Source organism: Odontesthes bonariensis, chromosome 17 (assembly GCF_027942865.1).
Source record: "Odontesthes bonariensis isolate fOdoBon6 chromosome 17, fOdoBon6.hap1, whole genome shotgun sequence".
Lineage (NCBI taxonomy): Eukaryota > Metazoa > Chordata > Actinopteri > Atheriniformes > Atherinopsidae > Odontesthes > Odontesthes bonariensis.
The window spans coordinates 14,636,787-14,663,408 of record NC_134522.1 but is presented as its reverse complement, the minus strand read 5'-3'; the positions used below and the strand labels follow the sequence as shown (position 1 = coordinate 14,663,408).

General features: G+C 41.6%; 6 protein-coding genes across 6 annotated transcripts; 3 read left to right on the top strand and 3 right to left on the bottom strand.

The window, feature by feature from the left end:
• Positions 1-987: 987 nt before the first annotated feature.
• Positions 988-2,637, top strand: serpina10b (serpin peptidase inhibitor, clade A (alpha-1 antiproteinase, antitrypsin), member 10b). Its single transcript, XM_075448711.1, has 4 exons — positions 988-1,591; positions 1,689-1,962; positions 2,207-2,354; positions 2,446-2,637. The coding sequence occupies exons 1-4, from the start codon at positions 988-990 to the stop codon at positions 2,635-2,637; spliced, it is 1,218 nt and encodes a 405-aa protein (XP_075304826.1).
• A 1,909-nt stretch (positions 2,638-4,546) lies between these two features.
• Positions 4,547-10,415, top strand: ddx24 (DEAD (Asp-Glu-Ala-Asp) box helicase 24). Its single transcript, XM_075448866.1, has 8 exons — positions 4,547-5,687; positions 5,783-6,226; positions 6,391-6,544; positions 7,396-7,908; positions 8,885-8,960; positions 9,121-9,309; positions 9,589-9,718; positions 9,844-10,415. Exons 1-8 carry the CDS (start codon positions 4,829-4,831, stop codon positions 10,125-10,127), a joined length of 2,649 nt encoding a protein of 882 aa, XP_075304981.1. The 5' UTR covers positions 4,547-4,828; the 3' UTR covers positions 10,128-10,415.
• Positions 8,790-12,236, bottom strand: LOC142366862 (ubiquitin thioesterase OTUB2-like). Its single transcript, XM_075448868.1, has 5 exons — positions 11,949-12,236; positions 11,735-11,853; positions 11,543-11,627; positions 10,678-10,869; positions 8,790-10,579 (listed from the first exon to the last, which is right to left on the bottom strand). Exons 1-5 carry the CDS (start codon positions 12,027-12,029, stop codon positions 10,373-10,375), a joined length of 684 nt encoding a protein of 227 aa, XP_075304983.1. The 5' UTR covers positions 12,030-12,236; the 3' UTR covers positions 8,790-10,372.
• Positions 12,237-13,643: 1,407 nt separating this feature from the next.
• On the bottom strand, positions 13,644-16,757 carry ccdc197 (coiled-coil domain containing 197). The gene is made up of 9 exons (XM_075447956.1): positions 16,152-16,757; positions 16,002-16,047; positions 15,649-15,825; positions 15,395-15,552; positions 15,221-15,303; positions 14,960-15,132; positions 14,773-14,883; positions 14,580-14,696; positions 13,644-14,490 (listed from the first exon to the last, which is right to left on the bottom strand). The coding sequence occupies exons 1-9, from the start codon at positions 16,268-16,270 to the stop codon at positions 14,305-14,307; spliced, it is 1,170 nt and encodes a 389-aa protein (XP_075304071.1). The 5' UTR covers positions 16,271-16,757; the 3' UTR covers positions 13,644-14,304.
• Positions 16,758-21,154: 4,397 nt separating this feature from the next.
• On the top strand, positions 21,155-25,037 carry LOC142366513 (ankyrin repeat and SOCS box protein 2-like). The gene is made up of 8 exons (XM_075448418.1): positions 21,155-21,584; positions 21,890-22,059; positions 22,198-22,353; positions 22,445-22,690; positions 22,773-22,944; positions 23,086-23,689; positions 23,793-23,946; positions 24,091-25,037. The coding sequence occupies exons 1-8, from the start codon at positions 21,451-21,453 to the stop codon at positions 24,219-24,221; spliced, it is 1,767 nt and encodes a 588-aa protein (XP_075304533.1). The 5' UTR covers positions 21,155-21,450; the 3' UTR covers positions 24,222-25,037.
• Positions 24,239-26,251, bottom strand: LOC142366514 (protein FAM181A-like). Its single transcript, XM_075448419.1, has 2 exons — positions 25,866-26,251; positions 24,239-25,749 (listed from the first exon to the last, which is right to left on the bottom strand). The coding sequence occupies exon 2, from the start codon at positions 25,688-25,690 to the stop codon at positions 24,911-24,913; it is 780 nt and encodes a 259-aa protein (XP_075304534.1). The 5' UTR covers positions 25,691-25,749; positions 25,866-26,251; the 3' UTR covers positions 24,239-24,910.
• Between the last annotated feature and the right edge of the window lie 371 nt (positions 26,252-26,622).

Sequence of the window (26,622 nt, the reverse complement as noted above, 5' to 3'; positions counted from 1 at the left end):
TTGTATCCTGTCGAGTCAGACAGCCTGGCTTGAATGTCAAGGACTCACCAGATCTGAATATTTTACAGCATTCTACAGAACTGTAAACACATGTAACTGAGGCAAGAAGGCAAAGAAGAGTCTAAGACTCTTTAGTGTTAGATGGTTCCCCACTTCAACACACTTAACTCAGATCAATGCATCATTAGTAGGCTCGTGCGATCAATTTCATCTGAATCAGGATGTGGGTATCCCTGTCATAGGATGTTCACTTCAGTCGGTATTTAAACAAGTCAAGTTGGCCTACACAATAACATTTTTCCTGCTTTGTTTTTTTTAAATCAGTATAAAAACTAATAAATGGGATCTAACTAAACGGCGCAAAAAATAGTATTTTTACAAAATAGATAAATCCTCCTTGATTTGATGATGTCAGCGATGACATCACCAATACCCATAAAAGGCATGAAATGCTGGGCAGCCACCTCTGAAACAGGAGGCTTGAATGGTGAGTCTGAACAAAGAAACAAACAAAATGGAATAACAAATGCAACAAACTGAAACTAACAGAAGTCAACTTTAACATTATGCTGACACAAAGCAAGTAGAAAGTGAGCATTGCAAAGGTAGATTATAGCAAACATGTGGGGGATAATATTGTGCAATGTGTAAGAGGAACATGTAAGGGAACAGTGTTGAGTAAAGAGGAGTCCTCACCCACTTTGTTCCATGTGGTTAATAGTTAACCATCAAAGCACACTTGCACTTTGTTTCCCCAAATAATTGATGGGAGTTTTCAGAAACCATCTAGCCCAAGCTGCAAAGTAAGTATGACCGTTAGTTAGACTTGGAAAAGTGTATCTCAGTTAAAACTAGATTTAACTGTGTTTTGGTGGTTTCAGAGTTATACAAGAGATGTCATCTCTCTTTTGATTCAATTGTGTGTTTTTAATATCGAACCATCTTTATGTTTCAGGTTGTTTCCCCAAACCTTCCTCGACTCAAATCATGGTGGTTCACAAAATGAAAATGGCACCTTTTTTCATTCTAACTTACTTGTGCTTCCTCGCTCCTGTCCATCAAGCGCCACTTCCAAACGCCACCATCTCCGATCTCTCCTACAAAAACATGGACTTTGCCATGAACCTTTACAGGAAAATATCAAGTTACCACGACAAGAACATCTTTTTCTCCCCTCTGAGTATCTCTACGAGTTTTGCCGCTCTCTTAATAGCTTCTGGTGGTGTCACACATGAGGAAATCCTGGCAGGACTCAGCCTGGAGCAGCTGGAGACAGCCGACCAGCCAGAACTTATTCCAAGACTTTTTCAACTTCTTCATGAGAACATCGCACGCAACGGATCTCTGAAAGTGGAACAAAGCATGGCCCTCTTTCTCCGACAGCAGTTTGAGGTAGAGAAGGCATTTGAAGACAAAATTAAGACGTTTTTTCATGCCGACATCAGAACTGTAGATTTTGCAGACACAGAAGGAAGTATCAGTCTCATCAATGAGTACATCAAGCAGAAGACCAAGGACAAAGTTACAGAGATGATTTCTTCCCTCGATGGCACGACTCGGCTCCTGCTAATCAACACCATTTTCTTCCAGGGTGAGTTGAATCATTCTCGCTCATTGACTTCTGTTTGCAAGTGTACCTTTGCCCTGTAGTGTTCACATCTAAACTAACAGTGTTAACCTCACCACAGGAGCCTGGCAGATACCTTTTGATTCCAATTTCACTAAGAATTCCCCATTTCACATTGACAACTACAATATTGTACAAGTGCCCATGATGTTTAAAGAGGACAAGTTCTACACAATGGAAGACATTCCTCTTGGAGCCAGAGTGCTGAAGCTGCCATACAAGGACGGTGTTTCCATGCTTATCCTGCTACCCAATAAAGGCATGGACTACACTGTCATTGATGAAGAGATCACTGCCGAGAAGTTCCTGAGCTGGATTAAAGAGCTGAGAAAAACGTAGGTTTGGTGAAATTTATGTGGAAGAAAATGTCATTTTAACCCTAACTGTATTATCTGTTTTTCTACTATTTATTTATTTTTCATACTGGTTTATTGTCAGTATTGTGTTATTTACTAGCTATCTTCGTCAAAAAAAAATTGAATTTTTTTCTATCCAGATGCAAAAAGTCCAACTAATCGTCAGAAGCATATCAGGTCTACACGATATCAGTTTTTAGCATGTGTCACTTCTTGTTCACAGCAAACTGGAAGTCCACATGCCAAAATTCAAGATGGAGCGGGCCTATTCCCTGCACAATCTTCTACCAGATATGGGCATGACTAGTCTTTTTAGTAATTCAGCCAATCTGACAAGGCTCAGTAAGGACATAGGCCTCACAGTGTCGGAGGTTAGTTTTCCATTTCACCACATTGTAGTAACGTTCATGTATATCCCAAACTGTCCAGCTGAAGACTTTCATCTCCACTGTAAAATCCCAGGTGCTGCACAAGGCTGTGATTGAGGTGGATGAGACTGGGACAACTGCATCAGCTGCAACAACAATTGGCATCATTCCATATTCTCTGCCGAGGATGTTCATTATCAACAGGCCATTCTTCTTCTTCATATACCACGAGGACACAAACTCTCTGCTGTTCATGGGCAGGGTCATTGACCCCACCAAAAACTAGTGACTGTTTGAGCTCTGAAGTAGGCTTGCACATGATATTGTGTTTATTTAGGCAAGGCCAGTGTGGTGTATTATTATTCAATCTCAGTTTGAAGTGGTCAGTTTGTCCTGTGAAAGTCTACCTGTAGCTGTTCAATATTAACAAGCAGGGCTCTAAATTAACTTTTTTCATCACCAGCCAAAATGGCTAGTTGATGTTAATCTCACTAGCCAAACACACACTCACTAATGGGTCAAAATGGCTAGTAAGTTGGTCTTTTCTACCAGCCAAACTTAAATTTCACCAGCATTTGGCCGGTTGGCTGGTGTTAATTTAAAGCCCTGTTAACAAGACATAACATTAGTGTTTCTTTTGGATTTGATCCGTGCTTGTTCTAACTCTAAATAAGATAACTTCTACTTAAGTACAACAGTGTTGGATTTATACATAAGATAAACATGGTATTGTATCCACTTTCCAAAGCATGAAAAACTGTTGTAATGGGATTTGTCAAATGAACACACCAGTATGATCTTTCAGTAAGCCACTCTTTTTATAGTGTTGAAGTTGTAACTACAGGCTCAAATAAAAGTGTAGAAATCATATCGCCGTCTTATAAATGCATGGCAAACGGTAACCTCTGAGTTTTCAGGCTGTTAAAACTCTCCATATGATGTTTATCCTCCACAGCAGGATATTTGTTTTTAATTCATGTCGGGTACAAATAGATCACTTTATCTCGAACCTTTTGGAAAGGACAGCTAACTATTCATTAACCTGGTAGTTACCACACCAGCTGCGACGGTTGAAAAGACCCTTATCACTGACTTATTCATAATAGCATGCAGATGACTTGTGAATTGTTATATTATTGTTATAAGTTAGACTAGTCTATAGACTACAGTGGTAGCAGAAGTATTTATTCATCCTACTTGAGTAGAAAAAAATGCACCACACAGTGAAATCACTCCTCTTCTAGAAAAAGTTCTACATTCAAAGCTGTACTTTAGTAAAAGTATGCAAGCTAGATCATCAATGTAATTGTGCCCGTCAACATGGGTTAGTTAAATCTTGGATTATGATCCTTGTTGCATTAATGTAGATGTTGCACTTAACTGGTGCAGATGATTGAGGTGGCTGAGATACTTACAGATGAGTAGTTTGATGTACAGCATTGTATGATTGTCCACATAAGCATCATAAATGTGTAGCATCCCTTTCCTCTGAAAGTACTCACAGAAACAACATTTTGAGAATTAGGTAATCTAAGAGTAAAGTTAGCTTTATAACTGAAAAAGTACATTACAGATTGGTACCTCAAATTTCCTTCTGTGTTTAGGCCTATCGTGTGAGCATTTGTTATTGTGAAGGGGAAAAATATGGATATCTTTCCAGTTCTGTTAGGTTCCATTCACAGAGAAATTTGTCCTGCATTCTGGGTAAAAATATTTCCTTTTTTTTAGCCGATATTTCGCCTAATTATGACACCAACTTCTCAGAAGATTATGACCAATCTTCCAACCAAATGATTATATCCACAAAACAATTTAAAAAAAAAAAAACACCTTCCTTGTATATATTGAAAATAACCGACTTATAGAATGTATTCAACCATAAATAATATAATTTTTTTTAAACAATTAACAGGATAAAACCAAATGACATTTGTACAACAGACCCAGAAGGAGACTTTTATTTGAAGAAGTTTTTTATTTGTTCGCGGTGTTTCGTCTTTTTACCTTATGTTCATCGTCTACACGACTCATGACATATTTTGAACTCGAACAAAAAGCTTGTAAAAAAAATAAATAAATCCACCTCTTTAATCAACGTAGATAACATAACCGCCAGAGGAGCCCTGAAGTTACAGTCGACCTCGCTGTGTTCGTTGTTGGAACAAATAAAGTTTTTCAAACCACGTGATCGACACTGTCATGGCTGCGCCCTCGTGTAATGCGTGGTTGTCACCAACAGTAACCGTGTTTTGATCCGTCTAGAAACCGCATCGCATTAAGGTAAACCGGGTTTTCATTGCTCGTGCTGTTGCTGATACTCTATCCTTAATATCTGGCACGGTACTTCGTATAACTAGAACTTTGTTATTAGCGACAAACGTGATATAGTAGGACACACATGCGTGTCTGAGCAATCGGCGTTCGTTCACCACATTGGCCATCACTTTTAACCTCTACTCGAGCCCGTTGTAGGAAAAATGAAGACGCAGAAGATGAAACCTAAGAACAAGCGCGTGTCCTCAGGGCTGAAGCGATCAGTCAAACGGAGCATTCATATGAAAGGAAAGTGGAAAAATGTTGAGCTCGATCCCAGTCTGTTCTCCGAGGAGGGCTTGGAGGGTCTGGTGTGTTTCGAAGAGCTGACGAATTACCGTCTGGTGGACACGACGAAGGCTGCGGCCAAAGCAGATAGACAACTGAAGAAGGAGAAGGAAAAAGCCAAGAAGAGAAAGGTCAGCGAGTCCGAGGAGGCCGGAGAGAAGGGAGTGGACGCAACTCAACCAGCCAAGAAGAAAGCAAAAAAGAAGAAGAAAAATAAGAAAGTGGCTGCAAAGGAATCAGTCGAATCACACGATGATGGAAAAGAAGACGTGACACAGGAGGATAAAGCTGCCAGTGAGGCGGGAGAAGAGAATAAGGTGGCAGATGAAGATACTCCTAAAGAGTCACTTGATGCCTCTGTACAAAGCAGTGAGTCAAGTAAAGCAAAGATGAAAGACAAGAAGAAGAAGAAGAAGAAATCAAGGCAGCTGACAGGCGAGGGTGAAGTCGCAGAGGAACAGCCAAACCTGGAATCTCCATCAGAAAAAGAAAAGTCCAGTCAAGGTAAATTATCAAAAAAACCCAAAAAGCAGGCAAAAAATTGGACAAACGCAGCACGTTCTGGTCCTGGTGACAAAAATTCTGATGTGAGTGCGTGGAAGGACCTGTTTGTCCCCTCCCCTGTGCTGAAGGCACTGAGCAGCCTTGGATTCGGTTCACCCACACCAATTCAAGCCCTGGCCTTGCCTCCAGCTATCAGAGATCATATGGATATCCTGGGAGCGGCTGAGACTGGTAAGATTAAACTGGCTTTCATTTTTAAGTTGTCAAGTTCCCCCCCCCTCCCCCAAATGGTCTTAAGTGAGGTTCTTGTGTTGGTGTCATTGCAGGAAGCGGGAAGACAATAGCTTTTGGTATTCCCATGATCAACGCCATCCTGGAGTGGAAGAACAGCTCAGAAAGAACTGTTGATGGCAACGCTGAACCAGCCTCTAAGGTTGAGAGTTTATATTTACCGTCTGTGGAAGAACCCACGCAGTCGGGAAACACAACCACAGCAGAAGCGGACCAGGAAGGAAACTTGGAAGATTCCGAGGAAGAGGATGAAGGTGCAATAGATGAGATTCTAGGACACTCTGATGAGGATGAGGCTGAGGGTGAAGATCAGAATGAGCAGTTTGGATGTGTTCGAGTAATTGAAAACGCAGTGTTTGATTTTGACGAAAATACTGCTGGTGGCCGGAGTCAGCCTCTCCTTGGACTGGTTCTTACTCCCACCAGGGAGCTGGCTGTTCAGGTCAAACACCACATTGATGCTGTCGCAAGCTTCACCGGTGAGTTGTTATCATTATCGTTTACAGGGAACTATTACAGTGTTTTCAAAGAATTACTGTTCAGCTCAGTCTGTGCTGAGATCCCTCATGGGGATAACAAAACAGCCAGACAGATGCACATGTGAGAAGCAGAAACGGCAATGCACAACTCTTCTGTGTCTCAGATATCAAAACAGCTATAGTGGTGGGTGGAATGTCTAAGGAGAAGCAATGGAAGATGCTAAAGCGCAGGCCGGAGATCGTCATTGCCACTCCAGGGCGTTTGTGGGACTTAATAAAGGAGCAGCATCCTCATCTGCTCAACCTCAGGCAGCTCAAGTAAGTCAAAATTCCCACTCTTTTAGCTGTCTAAAAAACACACATAAGGTCATGGTGCAGTATATACTGTATAGCTTTCCATCAGATGAAGATCTGCCTCGTGTATAGGCAGCACGCACTTACTTTCCATTTGAATATAACTGTCATTTTCACACCAATCCTGAAGTAAGTCCTACCTTTGTAAGGTTCTGGGTTTTTTCTATCCATCTCTTCATTAACATAACATTGACGGTGTTTTCTTTTTTTCATTACATTTGTTGCACTAAAAATAGATCAACAGAGAGGGCACGCTGTGTAATGAACTACAGTTTGTGACCCTCTGATCAGTGCAGTAGGTTTGATTAACCCTACTTTATTTTTGAGTTACCACATTTTGCTAAAAGCATTATTGGTTTCGGTACTTAAAGGGTAGACGGGTGTTTTTATTTTCACCCGTGTGCATTTACACTAAAATATAAATAACAGTGTCTTTAACGATATCTCAGAAGGGACTGTGCATTGTAATGATGGATGCAGAACAGAGAGGCGAAGATGTCGTCCATGCCGCTGATTTTTCTCCATCCTGTAGGAGCTTCCTGTTAGTACAACACCAGAGGAGGAACGCTACATGCAGAAAAAGGACTTGCATTGATAGCATGCCATGTATTGCTGTTTGCAAAAGGGTTTCCTAACTTGTGCAGTCATGTAAAATCATCTAAACTAAACAGACACTAGAGGTGGTGACTTAAAGAATTTAGCCAAGTCTAAAAGGCCATATATTGATTTCTTAAACAATCATCATTCGGGGAGGCTCGTTCGTTGGATTTCTGCGGTGTGTTTTCTTTAACGCTCACGGTTGTGTTGTTTTGCAGGTGCCTGGTCATTGATGAAGCCGATCGCATGGTAGAAAGAGGTCACTTTGCAGAGCTGGACAGTCTGCTGGAGATGCTGAACACCGCACACTTTAATCCCACAAGGCAGACATTTGTGTTCTCTGCCACTCTGACGATGGCTCACAGTCTGCCCACCCGCGTCCTTCAGAAGAAGAGGAAGGATCTGGACAAGAGGAGCAAACTGGAAGTCCTTATGGAGAAGGTGGGCATTAAGTCTAAGCCCAAAATCATTGACCTCACCAGGAAGGAGGCAACAGTGGAGACACTGACTGAGACTCAAATCCACTGTCAGAAGGATGAAAAAGACTTCTACCTCTATTACTTCCTGCTTCAGTATCCTGGGCGCACCATGGTGTTTGCCAACAGCATTGACTGTATCAAGAGACTGAACTCTCTGCTGGTTATCTTGGACCGTACTCCGCTGCCTCTACACGCCAACATGCACCAGAAACAGCGTCTGAAAAACCTGGAAAGATTTGCTGAGATGGAGAGGTGAGCCATTATGCACACACAAGCTGTACCAGCCTCAAAGTATTTACTTTGGTTTGGATATAAATGCCAGCATGCCTGTGTGTTTGCTCAATATATAACTGAGCATGCAACCACAGAGGTTTGGAGAATCAACCTCACCAATAGCTGCGATGATTTCTCTCTTCTGAAGAAATTCCTCCAGCTTTTTGTCGTCATGTCTGTACACGCTCTGTGATTCCTCTTCTGGCAGAAATCTAGATTCACCAGGTGGAAGCTGTTTTTAAAAGCTGGCTTTTATTAAACCTCTAAAATCTCTTCGGTAAAAAAAAAAAAAAGTGTTTTCATATGAAAGTAATCTTTCAACGCCCTCCTATACCTTTGAAGTATCTCTGCACCTTTGCCTCATTTAGTACCTGAAGGCGTCTGATAGTTGCGATACTGATCCGTCTTCATGAGAACGGTTATGCTAACATTGTTTTTGTAATGTTACACAAACTTTGTTCCCACACGTTATCTCTGACAAGTCTCACCTCCTGAGTTGATGGGATTGGCTCTTTATTAGGTTTAAACATGTTTGAAACGAGCTAACCATTGCAGTTCCAAGGTGCAAATACTCTCCAATAGTACTGACTGCTTCTTTAACAAATATATATTTTAAAAAGCACCATATCCGAATGTTAACATTATTGAAAACTTAATATTCATTGTAGGAGACACCTTAATGTGTCCTTTCAATCTCATGTTTAGAGGTTTTCAGGATTTTGCAGTTAAAGCCATGTTCTCGTGGTCACACAAACTGGCGTTAACCAGGACTCGGTGGGGGAATTTGGTAACTCTTTAGTGTTTCTTTGGTTTGACATATTACTGCAATCTTTGAATAAACAACACAAAAACACAGCGAGTTTTGAAAATTGTGTATTTATTCAAACCTTGAACATCACCATTGGTCCCCTGCTTTCCTGAACTGACACTGGAATTTCACAATGTTCCCTTACAGATGTGTTCTTCTGACTACTGATGTGGCAGCAAGAGGCCTGGACATCCCCAATGTTCAGCATGTTATTCACTACCAGGTAAGCCCTTCCATCTTTGACTGCAAGGCAGTTGTTAGAATACACAATAGAATTACAATTAGTTTTTACTGCAGCAGTGTAATAGACGCTGTGGTGTTATTCACGACAGCCTTACTGCCCCTGATGTGAGTCTGTGAGAATATTCCTCTGTGTACACCAGGTACCCAGAACATCAGAGACTTACGTCCATCGGAGCGGAAGAACAGCAAGAGCCACTAAAGAGGGTCTCAGTTTGCTACTAGTAGGTCCAGATGATATGATGAACTTCAAAAAGATCTACAAGACTCTTGGAAAGGACGAGGATCTTCCCATGTTCCCCATAGAGACTAAATGCATGGAGGCTATAAAGGTGAGTTTGTCAGCATCGGGTTCTGTCCATGCAACCACCTTTTTTAGATGAGCAATAAAACCACAGATCTTCAAAAAGAGTCAATCTCCACAGACCCCTTGTTAAAATGCTCAACTTTACAGCAAAAATAAACATGTTAAACATTATGACGGGCCTGGCTGTTCCCAGTGAGACCCAGGCCTTTCATACTAGTGTCATAGTTTCTAATACGCTCTGTAATCCTATTTTTATGTAACATTAAAGAGTTTATATTTGATAGTTTACTGCTGTACTCCACAGGAGCGAGTAAACCTGGCCAGGAAGATAGAAAAGATTGAGTTCTACAACAGCAGAGAAAAGCAACATGATTCCTGGTTCAAAAAAGCAGCAAAGGCCCTGGAGGTGGACCTAGATGACGACCTTTTACTGGGTAAGACTAACGTACACATCATGATTATAAGAACAAACGCTCTTGTGGCATGTGCAGTCAGTTGACATGTATTTGAAAAAAAAAATTGGACTGCTGAGAAGACGGCTCAAGTTATGTGTCAACAGGTGGTGGAAAAGATGAAAATGCTGACAGAGAGCAGCAGAAGATGGTGAAGGGGATGAAAAAGCATCTGAAGTATTTGATCGCCCAGCCCATCTTCAAGGATGTGACAAAGACCAAGTACCCCACTCAACTGGGGAAACTGCCCATGATGCCTCGCTCAGGGATGGAAAGTGCCCTGATCAAGGTTTCAATACAGAAGGAGAAACAGAAGTTAAAGAAAGCTGTGGTGACAGAGCGAAAAACACAGAAGCAGAGGAAAGAAGAGAAGCAGCAGCAGCAGCAGTGACATTTTAATTAAAGTGTGAATTGAACTTGGCCATTTTTGGCAGGATTTTTATACTTTTTAAATGTATGTTTAAAGAAAAAGTCAATTAATCAAAATACTTAACGCACACTGTGCAGTTGCATTTCTGCATGTTCTTGATTCGCTGTATAAGAAAAGATTTTATAAAAATCATAAACCCAAGTTGGATTTATTCAACCAACAGTGTCTTTATCCCTGAGTGGAGCCGAGTCCTGGTGGACCACTGGTCATTGTTGAGGTCGTACGTAGAGAATGTTATAATGTGACGTTTGGTAGAGGAGGTGTAGAGCTGGTTCAGCGCCCTCTGGAATGATGTGGTGAGCCAGGTGCTGCTCATCGCTCTCCATAGAGACGATGTGTATGCCAACATCCAGGGCCTGCGTCAGGGCCAGGATGTCCACATGATCGCACTCCATCGCCATAGCCTCCACTTCCTGAATGAAGCAGAGATAAAACTTTGTCTTTATTTCCATTGTAAACAACAGAAACATTTAAGACGCTCACTAGATGGCAGCAACACGATGTTACTAACCTGATGACAGTAGACGCGTAGATCAGAGGCCTCCACAAAGTTGCAGAAGAAGTCTGCGTGGTTTTGCAGGTGTGCCGAAGTGAGCAGTCTGAGATACTGCACCACGCTGTCGGAGACCATCTGCTCGTTGAAGAGCCTGTGTAGTGTGTGTTCCTGCTCATCAGCCTGGCACTGCTCCACAACATTTACCACCTTCAGTCAAAGAGAAACAGTGAGGTTTTTCTGACATTTTGGTCATGTAAAAGCGGTTCAAGGGACTGAATCAACTTGAAACCTATCTGAAACGTAATGCTCATCTTGGGATAATTATCCGTTTCGGTGCCACAAAGTTTACGAGATGCCACAGCAGGTCCAACTGGTTTTAACCTGATGTGCCAGATCATGGACGTCTTCCAATTTCAGTTTGCTTTCCGCACAATATGGTTGAACTGATTGAAACTGCGTTTTTTAGCTGTTAATAGTTTTTACTGTTATACATGGTATTGCTTATTGAATGTCTGCTGTCATTTGGAATTCAGATGGAGTTGCAGTTCTGGCTGAAAATCAGCCTGAAGCTGGCTCTCAGGTGGCAAACTTCACAACCTGAACCCAATGAATAAATTCTTAACCCAAAGAAAACAACTACACAAGCCACTCTGTGCATAAAATACCTTTGTGGGGGGTACATTTTTTGTGCCACTCTTGAGTATGGGGCCCAAATTGTTAATAAATTCCCAGATTAGTTTGAATTTTTGTAATAGCTTGTCTTCAAATGCGTTTCTTGAGTGAGGAGGTGGGACATTAGGGCTTTAGTGAAATGCCAGCTGTCCGTGCACTGCTTCCATTTAGTTAATGCTGTGAATGCAAAAGGAAACGATTTATTTACTGTATTCTGGTGGTGGTTGAAGGAACTCTCATCGAATCCCGCAGAGGCCAAAACCTGGCCGCTCTGGAGGACCTTGTCCTTGAATCTGAACAGAACCAAAAAAGACAAACGTCTGACCTTCATATTGTGCTTCGAATGTTATTCAGTCAATATCGTTTAAATTTGAGTGAGGCGATGATGCTGATATCTGACCTCTGCAGAGCCCTGGCACTGTGAAAGGCTGACTCCAAGTATGCGAAGCAGAAAGCTCTGTAGAAGCAGTTCCCATCGCCGCGTACTTTCCTCACGGCGGAGAACTGGCTGCTTAAATCCTAACAAAGGACAGCATGCTTTGGTTATTATCAGCCGAGCAAAATGGGTTAAGCAGGATGGCCGTGGCCACCTGCAGTGTGTTTGAACTGCCTACTTTGAGTTTGGGACTCGGTGTTTCCGCGGGGAACAGCGAGGAGATGTCCTCTCTCCATGAAACGAGGCAGCCGGCCTCCATCAGTCGAAAGACAAAAGGCTCCAATCCGAGAGGGCGAAACGCAGCTTTGCGGGCTCACAGGCCGCGTGACGTACGTTCATATTTCAGCAACATCAGCGCAACTAAGAAGAAGAAAAAAAACTTGAAACAGTCTGGAAAAATGTGCGTCAGATGTTTCAAAAAATGCAATTTTTACTTCCACTTTGTGAAAACCGGATGTTTGCGGAATACCACGTGCGTGGTTTTGTTAAAGGGACAGTACGCGGTTTGTAATGCTGATGTCATACCGTTCAAATTAGTGTGGGGGGTGACAGTGACAGGTGTAATGTAAATATAAAATAGTTATGTACAATTAGACATGATTTATGATAAATTCTAGTATTTTTAAAGCTTTAAAAAATAAAATAAAGCTAACACTACTTGGAGTACCTAAGTTTATCATTTACAATCGTGACAGTTGGGGAGGATCTATAGCTTTAAAGGTGGGGTCTGAGATCTTGGAAAAACGGTTCCTGCAAGCTATATTTTTGAAAATACACAACCTTGCCTCTTCCTTCAGCCCACCCCTTGAAACCGAGCCTTCAGAACACATGAACGAGTCACGAGTCTGTGAACGCGCAGGGGGGAGGGGGGCTGACGGTTGATTGGCATGTCAGAATCCAATAGAAGTAACTCATCATTACTTCTATTGGTCAGACATTTCCTCTTGCTACACCCTCTATAATGGACTAAAAGATTTCGTTTTTTTTCCAAACATTCTATTTTAGTGGGTGCAATGGGGTCGTGAGGAGGTTTTCAGACAATATGATAAAAAATGCTCCAGAAAACATCACAGACCCCACCTTTAAGTCGAGGCCAGCAGATGTAATTTTGAGTTGAGTCAACGTGTGCTCTTTAGGACAGACAGCGGCATCTGTGGGCATAGATAATAGTTTGACTATATCTGCTGTGCTTCAGCCAGTCGCATCCACTGAGGCGATCTCATTGTTTACTATACTGTGTACTTTAAGGGAGTACAAACTTTAGTAGGTCGAACTAACAAAAAATATTAACCCCACAGACGAAAACAAGCCTCGTTACCTCCAGATAACGACATACTTAACCAGCTATCACAGCAAAATTATCTTTGTGAGCTCAAGACAATGATATTACCTTTTTAAAAATTCAAGCTTGGCCTCTTTTGTCCTCCATATTGGACCACAGGGAGCCTTAAGCAATGCATTTTTGGAAGCCCTCATTCACCTTGAGCTGAGGAACATTAAGTAGAACTATAAACTACAATATTTATATAATTGAATTACATTCAAACAATAAGGTGTCATTTATTTTACGGGCACAACACGTCAAGCCTTTGAAACTCCACTTCCACTATGTGGCAAAAACATTAGACAATCTAGAGGTTTCACTAAGGACTCAGCAGCAGACAAAGTAGATTAATAGTTCATCTTAGGAACACAAATTACCCCATACGGCTACCCCGTATGGCTTAACTTGCTTACGCTGTAAGCCGCACTTCAGCATGGTGTGTAATTATCATCTTCTGTGTGAAGCGATATGAAAACAGTGTCTGGCAACATGCCAGCAGCAGCTTCGACAGGGTCAAAGCTGAGTGTTAGTGCTGTTAGTCTGTGGTGTCTTGTGTCATTTCGCGATTGTGATAGATGTATTACAGAAGATACAAAAATGTAAGGTTTTGCAACATTTTACTATGTGTAATATGTTGGTTTTACAGCAGAAAGTCACATTCTCTCATCTTCATGATATTTGCTGTACTTCTGCATTATGAGACAAAACTAAGAGTTTATCATTAGGTGATGGTTGATCAGCAATGAGTTCCTGATTCGTTCCTCATTCTTTTCCATGTAAGTATATAGTAAACAATATATCGGGGCCCATATCATAAAGTGTTGCCTGCATTTTAAATGACACTATATAAGTTGCTCATTCCTAAAATACAAGGAAACTGCATGCACACCATTGCATACTTTGAGTACATGAGTACCTCCCTTCTGAGAGTGTCACTTGAGTATCAATATTTTATTTTGGAATGAAACGATGAATGTATTCAACTGACATTTCCAAAGTTGTGATGCCCTGACAAATTTGAATACATTGTTAGTTTACAGTTAATTTTTTATACAGTACATGGTATTTTTAAAGCAAAACTTGATGCTTATCCAATGGTGACATAAACAATTATGGTAAAAAAACGATCTTTACACAACCGTCTCCTACCAGCTTTCTCTATAAGACGGCAACAAGAGGTAACGCTGTGAAAGGTACAGAATCAACACCATCAGTTAAATGTTTCACTCTTTTTACTGACTTTACTTGAACTTTTAATGTGAGTTTTGCTTCCAATGCTTTTCATGGATCCCCTCCATCTTTTGTCTGTCACAGCCGCTGTACTTGTCAATGCCGAGCCGGACTCCATCAGCCTCCTCGCTCTCCTCTCTGTGTCCGCCTTATCCAGAATGTACTCCTGAAATAATTGGATGGTAATGAAATTGCTCAGTGAAGCAGTGCCTTTAATATGAATTCCAATAATCAGCTCAGCCCTAGGGCAACTACCTTCACCATGTCCATCATTGTCAGAGTGTTCATGCTCTCCAGCGGTCCGTATGCTGGAAGGTAACACTGCTGTGCGAGGTTGTTGATAGCTATAAGCAATCTTCCCACCTCTTCAACCTGAGAGAAAAGGATACACATGGCAGACTTTCTATCCAAGACCGACATAATCAAACTCCTAAAGTTTACAACATACCTTCTGTCTGGTTACACCTTGCTTCATCAGCAAGTTAACTTCTGCCTGCTTATTCCTCTCTTTGAGGGTTTCTAACTCGCTCTGCAGTTCAGGTAGTTCTTTGTGGGCCATCTGTGTATAAAAAGCATCATTCAGGCACTGTGACAGGAGAAATATTCCATGAAACATACCTTAGAGTATCTCTGACCAGTTTTTTAATGCTGTGCTCTTGCTTCATGCTCTGCAGTTGTCGCTGGCCCTGCTCCACCTCCACCTCCATTTGCCCCAGACGTTGCAGCAGCTCCCGATGGGTGATAGACAGGGTCTCGTAGCGGCGAATGATGGGCATAACCAAAGACTCATACTCATTATCACGGTAAACTGGAAAAGATTGAGAAGTTTGCTCCGTCTTACTGTGGGTGCATTTTTTAACTGAATAGCATGAACAGAACGAGGTCCTCTAACTTACTGCCGGGGAGATAATCTAGTGTTTTCATCAAGTAGTCCTCAAAGATTTTGTGTTTTGCCATCCTCTCGTTTAAAACTTGCTTTCTGCGTGATCGAAACGTGGTCAAACTGAGGTTTTTAAAAAACTTCATGAGAAACATATTCACATTAAAGTGCTGGTTTCACATTGGCTCACCTGGCTCGAAGGTTATTCAGCTGTTCCGTCAAATCCTCTATCTCTCTCTGTTTCAAAATGTTCTGCTCCCGTGTGGCTTCACACTTCTTCAGCGCTCCACGTCGCTTCACTTGATTTTCAGCTACAAACTTCTCGAATTTCATCACTTTCTCTTTATTCTGGATAGAAAGGGGCAAACGTGTTAGGACAAATGTCAGTGAAAGACAACCACACTCATCCTTGCCTACAAGTACATTTAGGAGCTCTCATCTTACCTGTTTTTGTTTTTCTTCCAGCTCTGACCTTCTATGAGCCAGAGCCTCCATACGGCTCTTAAAGTCTTGCCGCTTGAGTGCAAGTTGTGCGTCCACCTCGTTCAGTTCTGCCTGTTTCCTAACAACCAGGGTCTTTTGCAAAGTGTTCACTCCAGCCTCTAGCGCTCTGATTGAAGTCTTCAATGAAAAACATAAGAAAAAAACAATCTTTTATTCATATAAAACTACTTGCAGTTCTACCATAATTTACAACACAAACCTTTTATTTTGTTCTTTTTTATTCATCGTGAATGCACAAGTTGCCGGCAGCATATATTCTCCTTATTTTAGCGGCCACTGTTTTTTCCTCTTACCTCCGTTACAGCAGGGATCTGAATGTCACTTTCTTCTTTTCTCTGTCTGAATAGCAAACTGATTGTCAGAGACAGTCTAATTCACTCAAGACATGTATTTATCTCACATTTATTATATCACTGTAGCTCACAACTAAAGCACAGGCCTACCTGGTGTCCTCCGACTGTGTTACGAAAATGTTTTGTATTCTTTTTTCCACTTTGAGTTTTGGGTTGCTGTTCAAGATAGGAAGGGATGAAGGCGTCATGTTTCTTGGCGATAGATGCATCGTCCAGTAGTGAGTTGAGTACTGAGATGAGTAATCACGTCTTTCAGTTGTTCCCCGCTTGAACGATCAGAGAGACGATCAAGGGTCTTTTCCGGATGTTCTCCTGGATTTTGTGTAGCTGTTGCTAGGTAACCGCAAGCGACACAACTGAGAATGCGCCGAGATCGTTTGTATGTTGTCATGGTAACTACCAGGGAAGCAGTTCTGTCAGACGTCGGATAGCAGCAGAAAACGAAGACTGCTCACTCCGTCCTAATTCTCGCGAACCTTTAACCAAAATGTGAACACCTGGATATAAAAGTCGGAAATGGACCGGCTGACTGATGCGTCCAGAAAATGGTCCGTTAACAATCTAATCAGAGCTCGTATGAGAAGTTCTGCTGCTCTGCGGACTTCGGTCCTGAGGTGCCACACACAACACATGACAAAACACACAATAAAACTGAAATTTTACAAGAAAGCAGACTTTACAACAAAATTTCAGATAACAAAACAAAGCAGAGAATGGAGTGTTTGAAAAAAATGATGATGAACAGAAAACTCGTCATATCCCAAAACACACATTCTGTTTTTATTAGAATAGAATAGAAAAATACTTTATTCCTCTCCCAATGGGGGAAATTCAAATTTGTTAAGTAGCTCAAAAAAATATTTACAATGATCGTATATTAACAACCACAACATTAATAATAATAATAAGAATAATAATAAGAATAAGAATACTACTACTACTAATGATGATAATAATAAATGACGAAATAAATAAATTTGAGAAGAACATGTCAGCAGTCACTGTTAAAAAGCTGTGGGAACAAAGGACCTCCCGAACCTCTCAGTCCTGCAGCGCAGAGAGATGAGCCTCTCACTGCAGCTGCTCCTCTGTCCTGCCAGGATGCTGTGGAGAGGATGTTTATTGTTCTCCAAAACAGAATATAATTGTCTCCTCATCCGTTGCTCCACCACAGCACTGAGAGGGTCTAGCCTTCTGCCTACAACAGAACCAGCATATTTCACCAGTTTGTCCAGATGCCTACAGTTTTTGTCAGTAGTGCAACTCCCCCAGCAGACAACAGCATAGTGCACGCTCAATGATAGTGTGATAAAACATGCATATCATATCACTACAGACATTGAAGGACCTGAGCCGTCTCAGGAAGAAGAGACGGCTCTGGCCACTCCTGTCCACTGCTTATTGTGAATTTAGTGAATTTTTGTTGTGTTTTTGGTTATGTTATTTTGATTTGACACGTTGTTGAGTCACCCCAGTACCACTATACTTTAGCCAAGTAAGGTAGTGTAGTAGTGGCACTGGTGTTTGTTTTTCTTTCTTTTCAAAGGTAAGAAATTGTCCTTCAGTTAATATCTGTTGACCTTTTTTTTTCATTTTAAAGCCACATAGTCCTCACTTACAACTAATAGTACATATTTATCCTATTAATAACCTTTAGGTATAGACAGATAGACTACACTCTAACCATCTTAACATGAGCTTTTTCTTTAAAACTGTTTAACTATTATTTATGGCAGGATATGTTTTATTGTTGAGTGAATTTGTCAATGTATTTTTTCCCTTAATGAGCATTATGAGAGTTTCGTTATTGATCTATCATTCTTTGTCTTCTTTTATTACAATATTTTTCTTTTTCAGGTTAGTTTTTTGGCTCGGGCTGCAGTATAGTGGTGCAGTGCCATCTTACAACGAGAAGGTTTATCGAGTAAATCTCGACCGGGGCCTTTCTGCATGGAGTTTGCATGTTCTCATTGTAGCTGTGTTGGTTCCCTCCCAAAGTCCAAAAACATGCATGTCAGATGATCACAGTGTTAACAAGTACCTGGAATGGACTGGTGACCTGTCCAGGGTGTACTGTACACTGATGACAACGGCAGAACCAGCTACCTTTTTTGAGACCATTCCTGCACCTTGATTTTTTAAAATGTGTATATTGAACACAAATGATCCATCTTTAAAGTTCTTAGTTTATGTATATAGGACGTTTCACCTTTCCACATCATACATGCAACCTAAGATAGCAGAATAGCCGCAGGTTGTAATCAGTTCCATCATTTCTGCAACCTTAGTTCAGTTCAGTTACACTTCTACTACTATGAATGCCAGCCCTAACAGGAAGAGCCACTGTACGTCGTAAAAATAATAGTTTCTCTTTTCTTGTTGTACAAAAACTCGTTTCAGGATTCTTTGGTATGTTATTTAATCGTTCACTGGAAAAGCTTTTTGTGAGGGAGTGAATTCCACCTGAGTATTAAGTGTCCAAGAAGGGCCTAAACTTCCTGCATCAATCACATAACTAAAGATTATTCTGTGGTAAACTATTAGATTAACCTGTGTTTTGATGAATATTCAACTTCATCATTAAAGCTGAGATAGTAGTAAAACAACCCTGACTGAGCCCTGTTCCCTTTTCTAGAGGTGTTGATTCAATGTTATATCCATCTGTGCTGTCCTGCTTAAACATGTGTATGTTCACTGTTTTGTAAAGACGTTTCTAATTTATTCTTCCATCCATTTGTATCATTCAAAGTACTAGCTTGGGAATTTTGTGTTTTCTCGTTTATTATAGTGATTCACATATTACTGTCACTAACAGAGCAACACATGCACTGACATCAATCTACATGTATGATAATACACATTTAATTTGATGCTTGGTTAGAGCCATGAGCAGACCTTGTTATTTTTTCTTAATAATCGATGACAGTTCATTTTGACCTTACTGTATAAAGTGGAATCAAAACAATGCACTGTCCTTGTTGAGTAAATTTAAACTAGGTCTCTCAAGAAATATTCCTCAGTACTAGTCTGAACAGTCTTCCTCCATCTGTAAATAGATTTGCTGGAGGCTTTGCTTGTTCGAGACAAAAGCTGGAGGCCAACTTCCAGATTACAAGCGGGAAGCATTTTTGCACAAGCACTTCTAAAGAAGTGGTTGTGAAAGAAAAATCATTTGTCACCATGCGTTTTTAAGCACGTGTTCACACTTCACAGGAAGAGCTAATGCAAGTGAGAGATAAGACAGTGTTTCAAGGATCGACGTACTTGTTGTGTTAGAGCAGCTTCAGTAAAAGTAGATGATGAATGCTGTGTTGTGAGGAGTGTTTGAAAGACGGTTTAAGCTTCAAAGAATATTTTTGCTTTACTAAATGTAATCATATTGCAAGTCTTTCTTTTTGCCTATGTACCACCATTTGAGTGTGGCCATAAAATTTTGTTTTTGTGCAGAATTAAGATGGAAGCATAACATTTAACAGTCCATTAATCACAGTTGTAGCTGAAGACATCTCAACTGTATTTATTATTGTAATACCATCCCTCTTCGTCATAACTCACAGCAACTAAACTACTCTTCCACACACGAGCATTGCCTCTGGAGCAGCAGAAACAAGTGGAACCACATACAGTTGAACATGCCCTTAAAAGGCATCCAGCAAAGAGCTGCCTCTCTCTGATTTCTTCCAGCACAGATTTCAGCTTCTTCAAATGAGCTCGGACTCTTATTCTTACAGTATGTGTGTATTACATTGTGCATGTTTTGCTTCTCTTTGAAAGTCCTTTTTTTTTTTGATTGCTGCCATCAATGTTCTGACTTTCAGATTTTCTTTTCTGGGTTATTGCCTCTTGTCTACGAAGAAGGCAGCAGCTCATTAGTGGTCCTCAGAGTGGACAAGAAATCTCTTCCAGTGATGATTGCATTCAGCAGATCCACGTCTCTTTACCAGAGGTTGAACAGTGATATTAAAGACAGTCTGTCTGTCCGTTCCCTGCCTCCGCACACTTCATCTAACATGACAACAAATGCCCTCAGGTGAGAAAATATGATACCGCGTAGTTGTACCAGGTGTTTTACAAAGTTTAACTGCACTGCCTATGGTATGGACATGCAAATACAGCATTTGACCATAATTTGTAAAAGTGTATGTAAATTTATTCTTTACTTGTAAATAGCATAGTTCTGAAACGCCCCAGTGGTTCATTAATACAGGACAAGAAAAACTTGTCTGTGGTGAAAGCATGTGTGTTTCTCATTGTGAAGAGCTCTGAGATCCGTGATCAAGTGCCTAAAAAGTTTGAGGTGTTATATTGTCCATTAACTTTATTCTGTTTCAGTTGGGATGTGTTGTGAATGTTAGACCTAAACCCCCAAAATAACATGTAAAGAAAACTTTACCAGCAGCTCTGATATTTTAATCAGTGTCTGTGGCTTGATTGTGAGCAGATTAGCAGATTCATGTCAACACTAAAACACTAATACGCTGCTTAAAGAGTCTAGAAGCCTGTAGATTTGCATAGATCTGCAAATAGATATCTTTGTATAAGCAAATGTTAACTGCTGCTGTTATTTTTTTACTTCCTCTAAAAGCAACAAGTTTGTATCTTCTTTGTCACTCACAAAATACTCCCCCTTGTGGGAGAAACCGCAAGCCATTAAACGCGAAAGGTAGAGAGAGACAGTTTGCATCCAGAGATGATAGAGAAATTAATCAAATGAACCCTACCCCAGAGGTCATCAACGTGAATAATTGTGTTACTGTGCCCCTGTGAGAACTGAAGGCATCTTTTCACAGGTCATGTTTGGTAGACTTTAAAGCAAGCCCAAAATTTCATATATGAGGGAAAATAAAATAATGTCTTAATACACCATTTGCTCGTTAAAGCACTAAGAAGGAGAATAATTAGATGGCATGTTGAAGGGTGATTTTCACATTTTACACTTTGTATCAGTATTTTTTGGCTCATTTTTTTAATATTGTCTGTTTTCATTTAGGTACCACCTCATATGTAAATTAATTTACTCACGTGTCTCTGTGAACCTCAGAGACTTGGAGCCACAATTGCAGTGGCTTTTAAAAGGAGATGACTCACTGATGAAGTTCAGTCTATCGTTCATTCCATGATGCGGCAGAGTGGTTGCTTAATTTGAAAACCAGCCAATAAAGGAAAGCCCACAAGTAAAGAGCTTAGACCGCGTTATCTTCAGTGCTGTTTGGCTTATCTCTGAATGTCCGTGTCTTTTGACATATATGGGTGAAGCCGTCACCCTGCCGCCTGACAATTCAGTCCCAAAATAATCTGAGAGAAAGCAGCTGAGCCCCCACTCGGCGCTGCACGCTGCACCACCGCCGTCGACGCGCTGTGAAGGGAAACAGACAAATCTACCACCAAAATGACGAAATTCAGCTATTCCGCTTATTTATCTCAGTTCCATAATGCTGGACGTAAATCGTGTAATGTTCAGTCGCGGCTGCGGGGAGACAGCAGCAGAGGACACAATCTGAGCGACGGAACGTCGGAGCCTGAGTGAGTCTTTGTTGTTGCGTGACACGGAGGCTGCGCGTGCTTACAGTGCGCGTGTCCTTGTGTTTGTAAGTGTGTTGTTGGTTCCTGCGCGCAGCTGAACTCTTCAGTGAGGTCGCACAAGACTAAAATCAAGACATTTATCTCTCAAGTTCTAATTCATTTGATTGATTGAAGTCAGAGGAATTGATATATTAACTCAGGATAAAGATTCAATGGTTGGATTGAAATGTTCCACATCCACCGTCCATTGTCAATCAAATTGACTGTATTGAAATAAGCCATGTGGATTCTTTGTTTCTTTCAAGGGATGTTGATCCAGTGGTGTTTGCCATCAGGAGAGGAGATGTGGAGGCCCTTCATGATCTGACAGCATCTTCACCTCAAAGCCTGCTGAGAGAGAACAAAGATGGGTGGATACCTTTGCATGATGCTGCCTACTTGGGGTGGACTGAGTGCTTGAAGATCCTACTGAAGGGTAATGACAATCAAAGCATAAATGTTGACCTTAAATGGGAAAATTAAAATGAGGGCTTTAATACACTGTGTGCACATTTTCTAAATTCTAAACGAGTCACCCAGCTGGTTTGTTTGGTTTGTGTATTTCCTGCTCCAGCCCATCCAGGTTCAGTAGACAAACGTACCCTGCAGGAGCAGACAGCGTTGCTGCTCGCCGTGTCGTGCGAACACTTGCCTTGTGTGCAGTGCCTTCTGGAGTCAGGCGCTGACCCCGACATTTGTAGCAATAACAAAGAAACCCCTTTGTACAAAGGTACAGCTGTGAAATCAGAAGTGCTTAAAATGACATCATATATGGGGGATGGAAATGACGTTATCTGCTCTCTCTCTCTCTCTCTCTGCAGCATGTAAACTGGAGAATGTTGACATGGTGAGCCTTATTCTCTCATACGGTGCCACTGTGAACCAGCGGTGTGGTCAGGGCTTGACAGCCCTCCATGAGGCTGTATCCAGAGACAACACAGCGATCTGTGAGATACTAATAAGAGCCGGGGCTGCAATCAATCCATCCAATACCTACAGCATCACACCACTCATCGTAGCAGCTCAGCAAGGACAGATTAGAGCTCTGCGTTACCTTATTGAGAAAGGTAGTTTTCTGCAAAAAAGTGTTCATACTTTCCATGCCTGTGATTTCAATAGAAATGCCCTAAATGAACAACGCTTTTTCAGATGCAGATGTGAACATGCAGACATGTGATGGTGTTACGGCTCTGCATGAGGCTAGTAAAAATGGCCACAAGGAAGTTGTAGCTTTACTGTTGTCTAAGAAAGCAGATGCCAACAAACCTACTAACTTGGGACTGCTGCCTCTGCATATTGCTGCTCAGTATGGACACCATGAGTGAGTTCAGATGCTTTAACTTGCTTTAAACCCATGCCTATGATTATTATAAGCAATAGAACGCTTTTTATAACATCTCTGTATTCATTGTCTTCATTGTTTCTTGTTTTTTTTTTATCTACATCCTCCCTTTGTGTTCAGGATTGTGTCTCTGCTTGTCTCAGTGACAAGTCGAGCCAGGCTGCGCCACAGTTGGATCAGCCCCCTCCACCTGGCAGCAGAGCACAACAGACACACTGTGGCAGCTGTGCTGCTGAAGACAGGTGCAGATGTAAACGCCACTCTGGCACACAGTCACTCCATCCAGTATGCAGATCAACGCGCTACAGCACTCTACTTTGCTATTGCCAATGGCAGCACCAAAACAGCAGAGGTGTTATTGAATGCTGGAGCTAGTCTGAGCCTGGACCCAATCAATCCTCTGCTGATGGCTGTACGTCAGGGCTGTGTCCGCTCTGTGTCCTTACTGCTGGAGCGAGGAGCAGATGTCAATGCCAGAATCCCATCTTATGCTACAACATTTCCAGCTCTTGTTGCCCTTTGTATGAATAACCTGGTGCTTCTCAAGTTACTTTTGAACAATGGCTGTGATGCCCTGTCTTGCTTTACCTGTACTCACGGCAGTGCACCTCACCCACCGACAGGAAGCCCCACCATAAGAACTGCTGATAGCAATGGATATGTTTTGCCGAATGATGGTATACTTCCTTTAACCTGCAACGAGCCACCAGAAAGGCCAATACAAGTGAGCAAGAGGAGCAAAAACAGCCATAAAATTCACGACCAAAATGTACATGTTCTTTTTAAGTAATGTAGATGTTTGTTTTTTTATTATTTCTCATCTTCAGTTTTGTGAGTGGATCTCAACACCAGTGATGTGTAAATGGGCAGGACCCATTTTAGACTTGCTGCTGGAGCATGTGGGCTATGTTCAGCTGTGCAGCAAGCTCACAGAACTACTGGATAGTAGAGAAGAATGGCACGCTGTTAAAAGGAAGTCATGTAAGTGTCAAAAAAAATATTAACACTTGCTTACATCCCTACAAGGAAATGTGCCTCTTTTAATCTGGCTTTCACTTCCTCACACAAATATGTTCTGCAAATATGCAAATGAACATCCTCTTTATCTTTTGTCTGGTCTTACAGTGTCACCACGTCCACTGCTGCACTTCTGTAGATTAAGGATTCGGACCCAGATTGGAAGAGACAGACTGAAATCTCTTACAAGCTTACCTCTGCCAAACAGACTGATCGGATACCTGAACCTGGCGGGCTGACTTTAAGATGAACCTCACGCAATGTAGTCCTCAGAGACATGACTAAATTTATCTTTTTATTATTCTTTTTTTAGTTGCATCTGATATCTCGAATCTGTAAATGGTCCTTGCATGTATAAATATCTATTTATACTATACATGATATGACAACAAGGCTCCTTAATCCATCAATAACATTTTCTTTATATAGAAATCATCAGAAAAGCTTTAAAAAAAACTGAGAAAAAAGATCTAGGGCCCAAAGGAATTCTTTTGAGAAGCTGAATCATTTATTTGAAAATGAAAGTCATTGTGTCAAATGTACCTATCAAACATTACTGTGTCAAAGAAAGGTAATTTTCATAGTTGAAAGAGGAAACTAAGACAGGATGTTTGGATTCATGTGCACGACTTGGGTACCTAAAAAAAGAACTGCCGTTCTCTGTGGACAACTGAAAGCAGAAACTTTATAACTTACTCTCAATATTGAGATAGCTGGCTTGAGACTGGCATGAACTGGTGAATTATTTAAGAAAGTGCAATTAAGTCCTTTAGGCCTAAACAACAACAAAAAAATAGGTGCAGCATTCCAATAAGTGCTTGAGAGAGTGTTCCGTGTTTAACATGCCAAAAAAGAAAGCTGCTGGGTAAACAAAGTGTAAATAATTAGTCCTATTAAGTTGTCGTGTGGTGCTCTCAAAGTAGGCTGATTAAATTAATCCGAACACACTGAAGATTGGTGACTGAGCTGTGGGCTTGGTCGGTATGGGTTTGACCACAACGTGCGTGTGAATTTTTTGTCCATAAGGATGCTCAAATCTCTCTGACTCAGTCCCTGCTGCCTTGCTCCACAGTCCCAAGGGCAGATGGGGGACGACAATGTGACTGTGGAGGACATGGTGTCCGTGATACTGAAAGGGGCAGCAGCCACAGACGCTCACAGAGTGGTGAGAGGTCAGATCCAATTTCATAGTCTCTTTATCGGAAGAGCTGCGCCGATTAGATGCAGACATCGTGGCCTTTTCGTCGTCATCATGACTCCTTTTCCTCTTTTCACTTTCACTGCCCACGGTTGCACCCACGGGGCTTCTTTTCATTCCCAAATATGAGTTCTCCCTCTTGTTTTTCGTCAACTTGGGTTCCTCCCAAAATGAAGCTGGCAGTTGGCGTTTCCTCATAGGCACCTGTTCCACCGCGCTCCCCACGTTCTCAACAACCTGCGCGTCAGAGCTGGCCTTGTTTGACGCCGCCGCACTCTGATGAACAGTCCCCACAGCTTTAGCGCACTTGTAGTCCGCTGATCTGTGCGTGTGGCATCTTGGGACTCTGGAGTACTTCTGAGAGAAGCGTTTTAATTGCTTCTGCAGATATTTCCGGTGATCCACAGAGCGCCTGCACGGAGCGGACTTATCCAGGGCCGCCTTGATGTCACTGGATGCCAGATTTACGAAATTGAGCAACGTTTTGACCTCACTGTCCGCATTTGCCATTTTGAGTCTTCACTTAATCAGTCCATATTAAAATGCGAAGCGTAATCCACCACCAAGATCTAGGAAAGAACAAAAATCAGTTTAGATTTTGCGTGATTGTGCGCCATAGCAATTCTGCAGTGGACCTAAAATTAGTTCTATTCTAAATATGGAATGTAGCCTATAAGCCACTTACCACTGCTGTATGAATCCAGATTTTCCTCAAAAAAGCAGTCCAAGAACAAACTTCCCTCCAGACTGTAAGCGGATTTCAACAAGATGAATGAATATAAACTCCTGGTAGTTATGGTGCTTTTCTTGAACCAATCAGCGACCCCAGGCCTCTCACAATGCTCCCCAATCAGACTCCAAGCGCCCTGGTATCGAATTCTTAACCAGTGCAAATTGTTGTCATGGAGATCTGGAAAAAGCCGCCAAAAGGATGCAATATTTGTCCTACCCTGCGCGTTGGACAAAAATCTCCAAAAATGCAGTGTGACTGCATTAAAAAAAAATAAAATACGGTTAATTTCGCTGAAATACGCATTCATTCTGCCTTAATATCGGAGTGGTTTTAATACTGGTCGAGGTTTTAATACTGATAGCCGCCATGCCCTCCCCAAGAGTGATGTCAGTTGTAAGATTTTGGTAGGGTTGGGGGGTGAGGGGTGTCTAAAGAGTGCATAACCATGGTAAGGGGCTTGAACGCTCAAGAATCTTGTCTTTCTGTTTGCCCCCTCAATCGAGCGACACAAAAGCTGAATTACTCATTCAAACCTCGCGGGACAAAGGCAAAGGAGCTGGATAGCACTCCTGCATTTGTAGTCAAACATTTAGAGACTTAAATCGAGTCGTCATGAAGGAGAAAGAGTCGGACAAAGCCCATAGAATTGCCATCAGCAAACATTTTCCTGTGTCATATTATGGGGTCTCCATGGCTCCCTCTGGCCCGC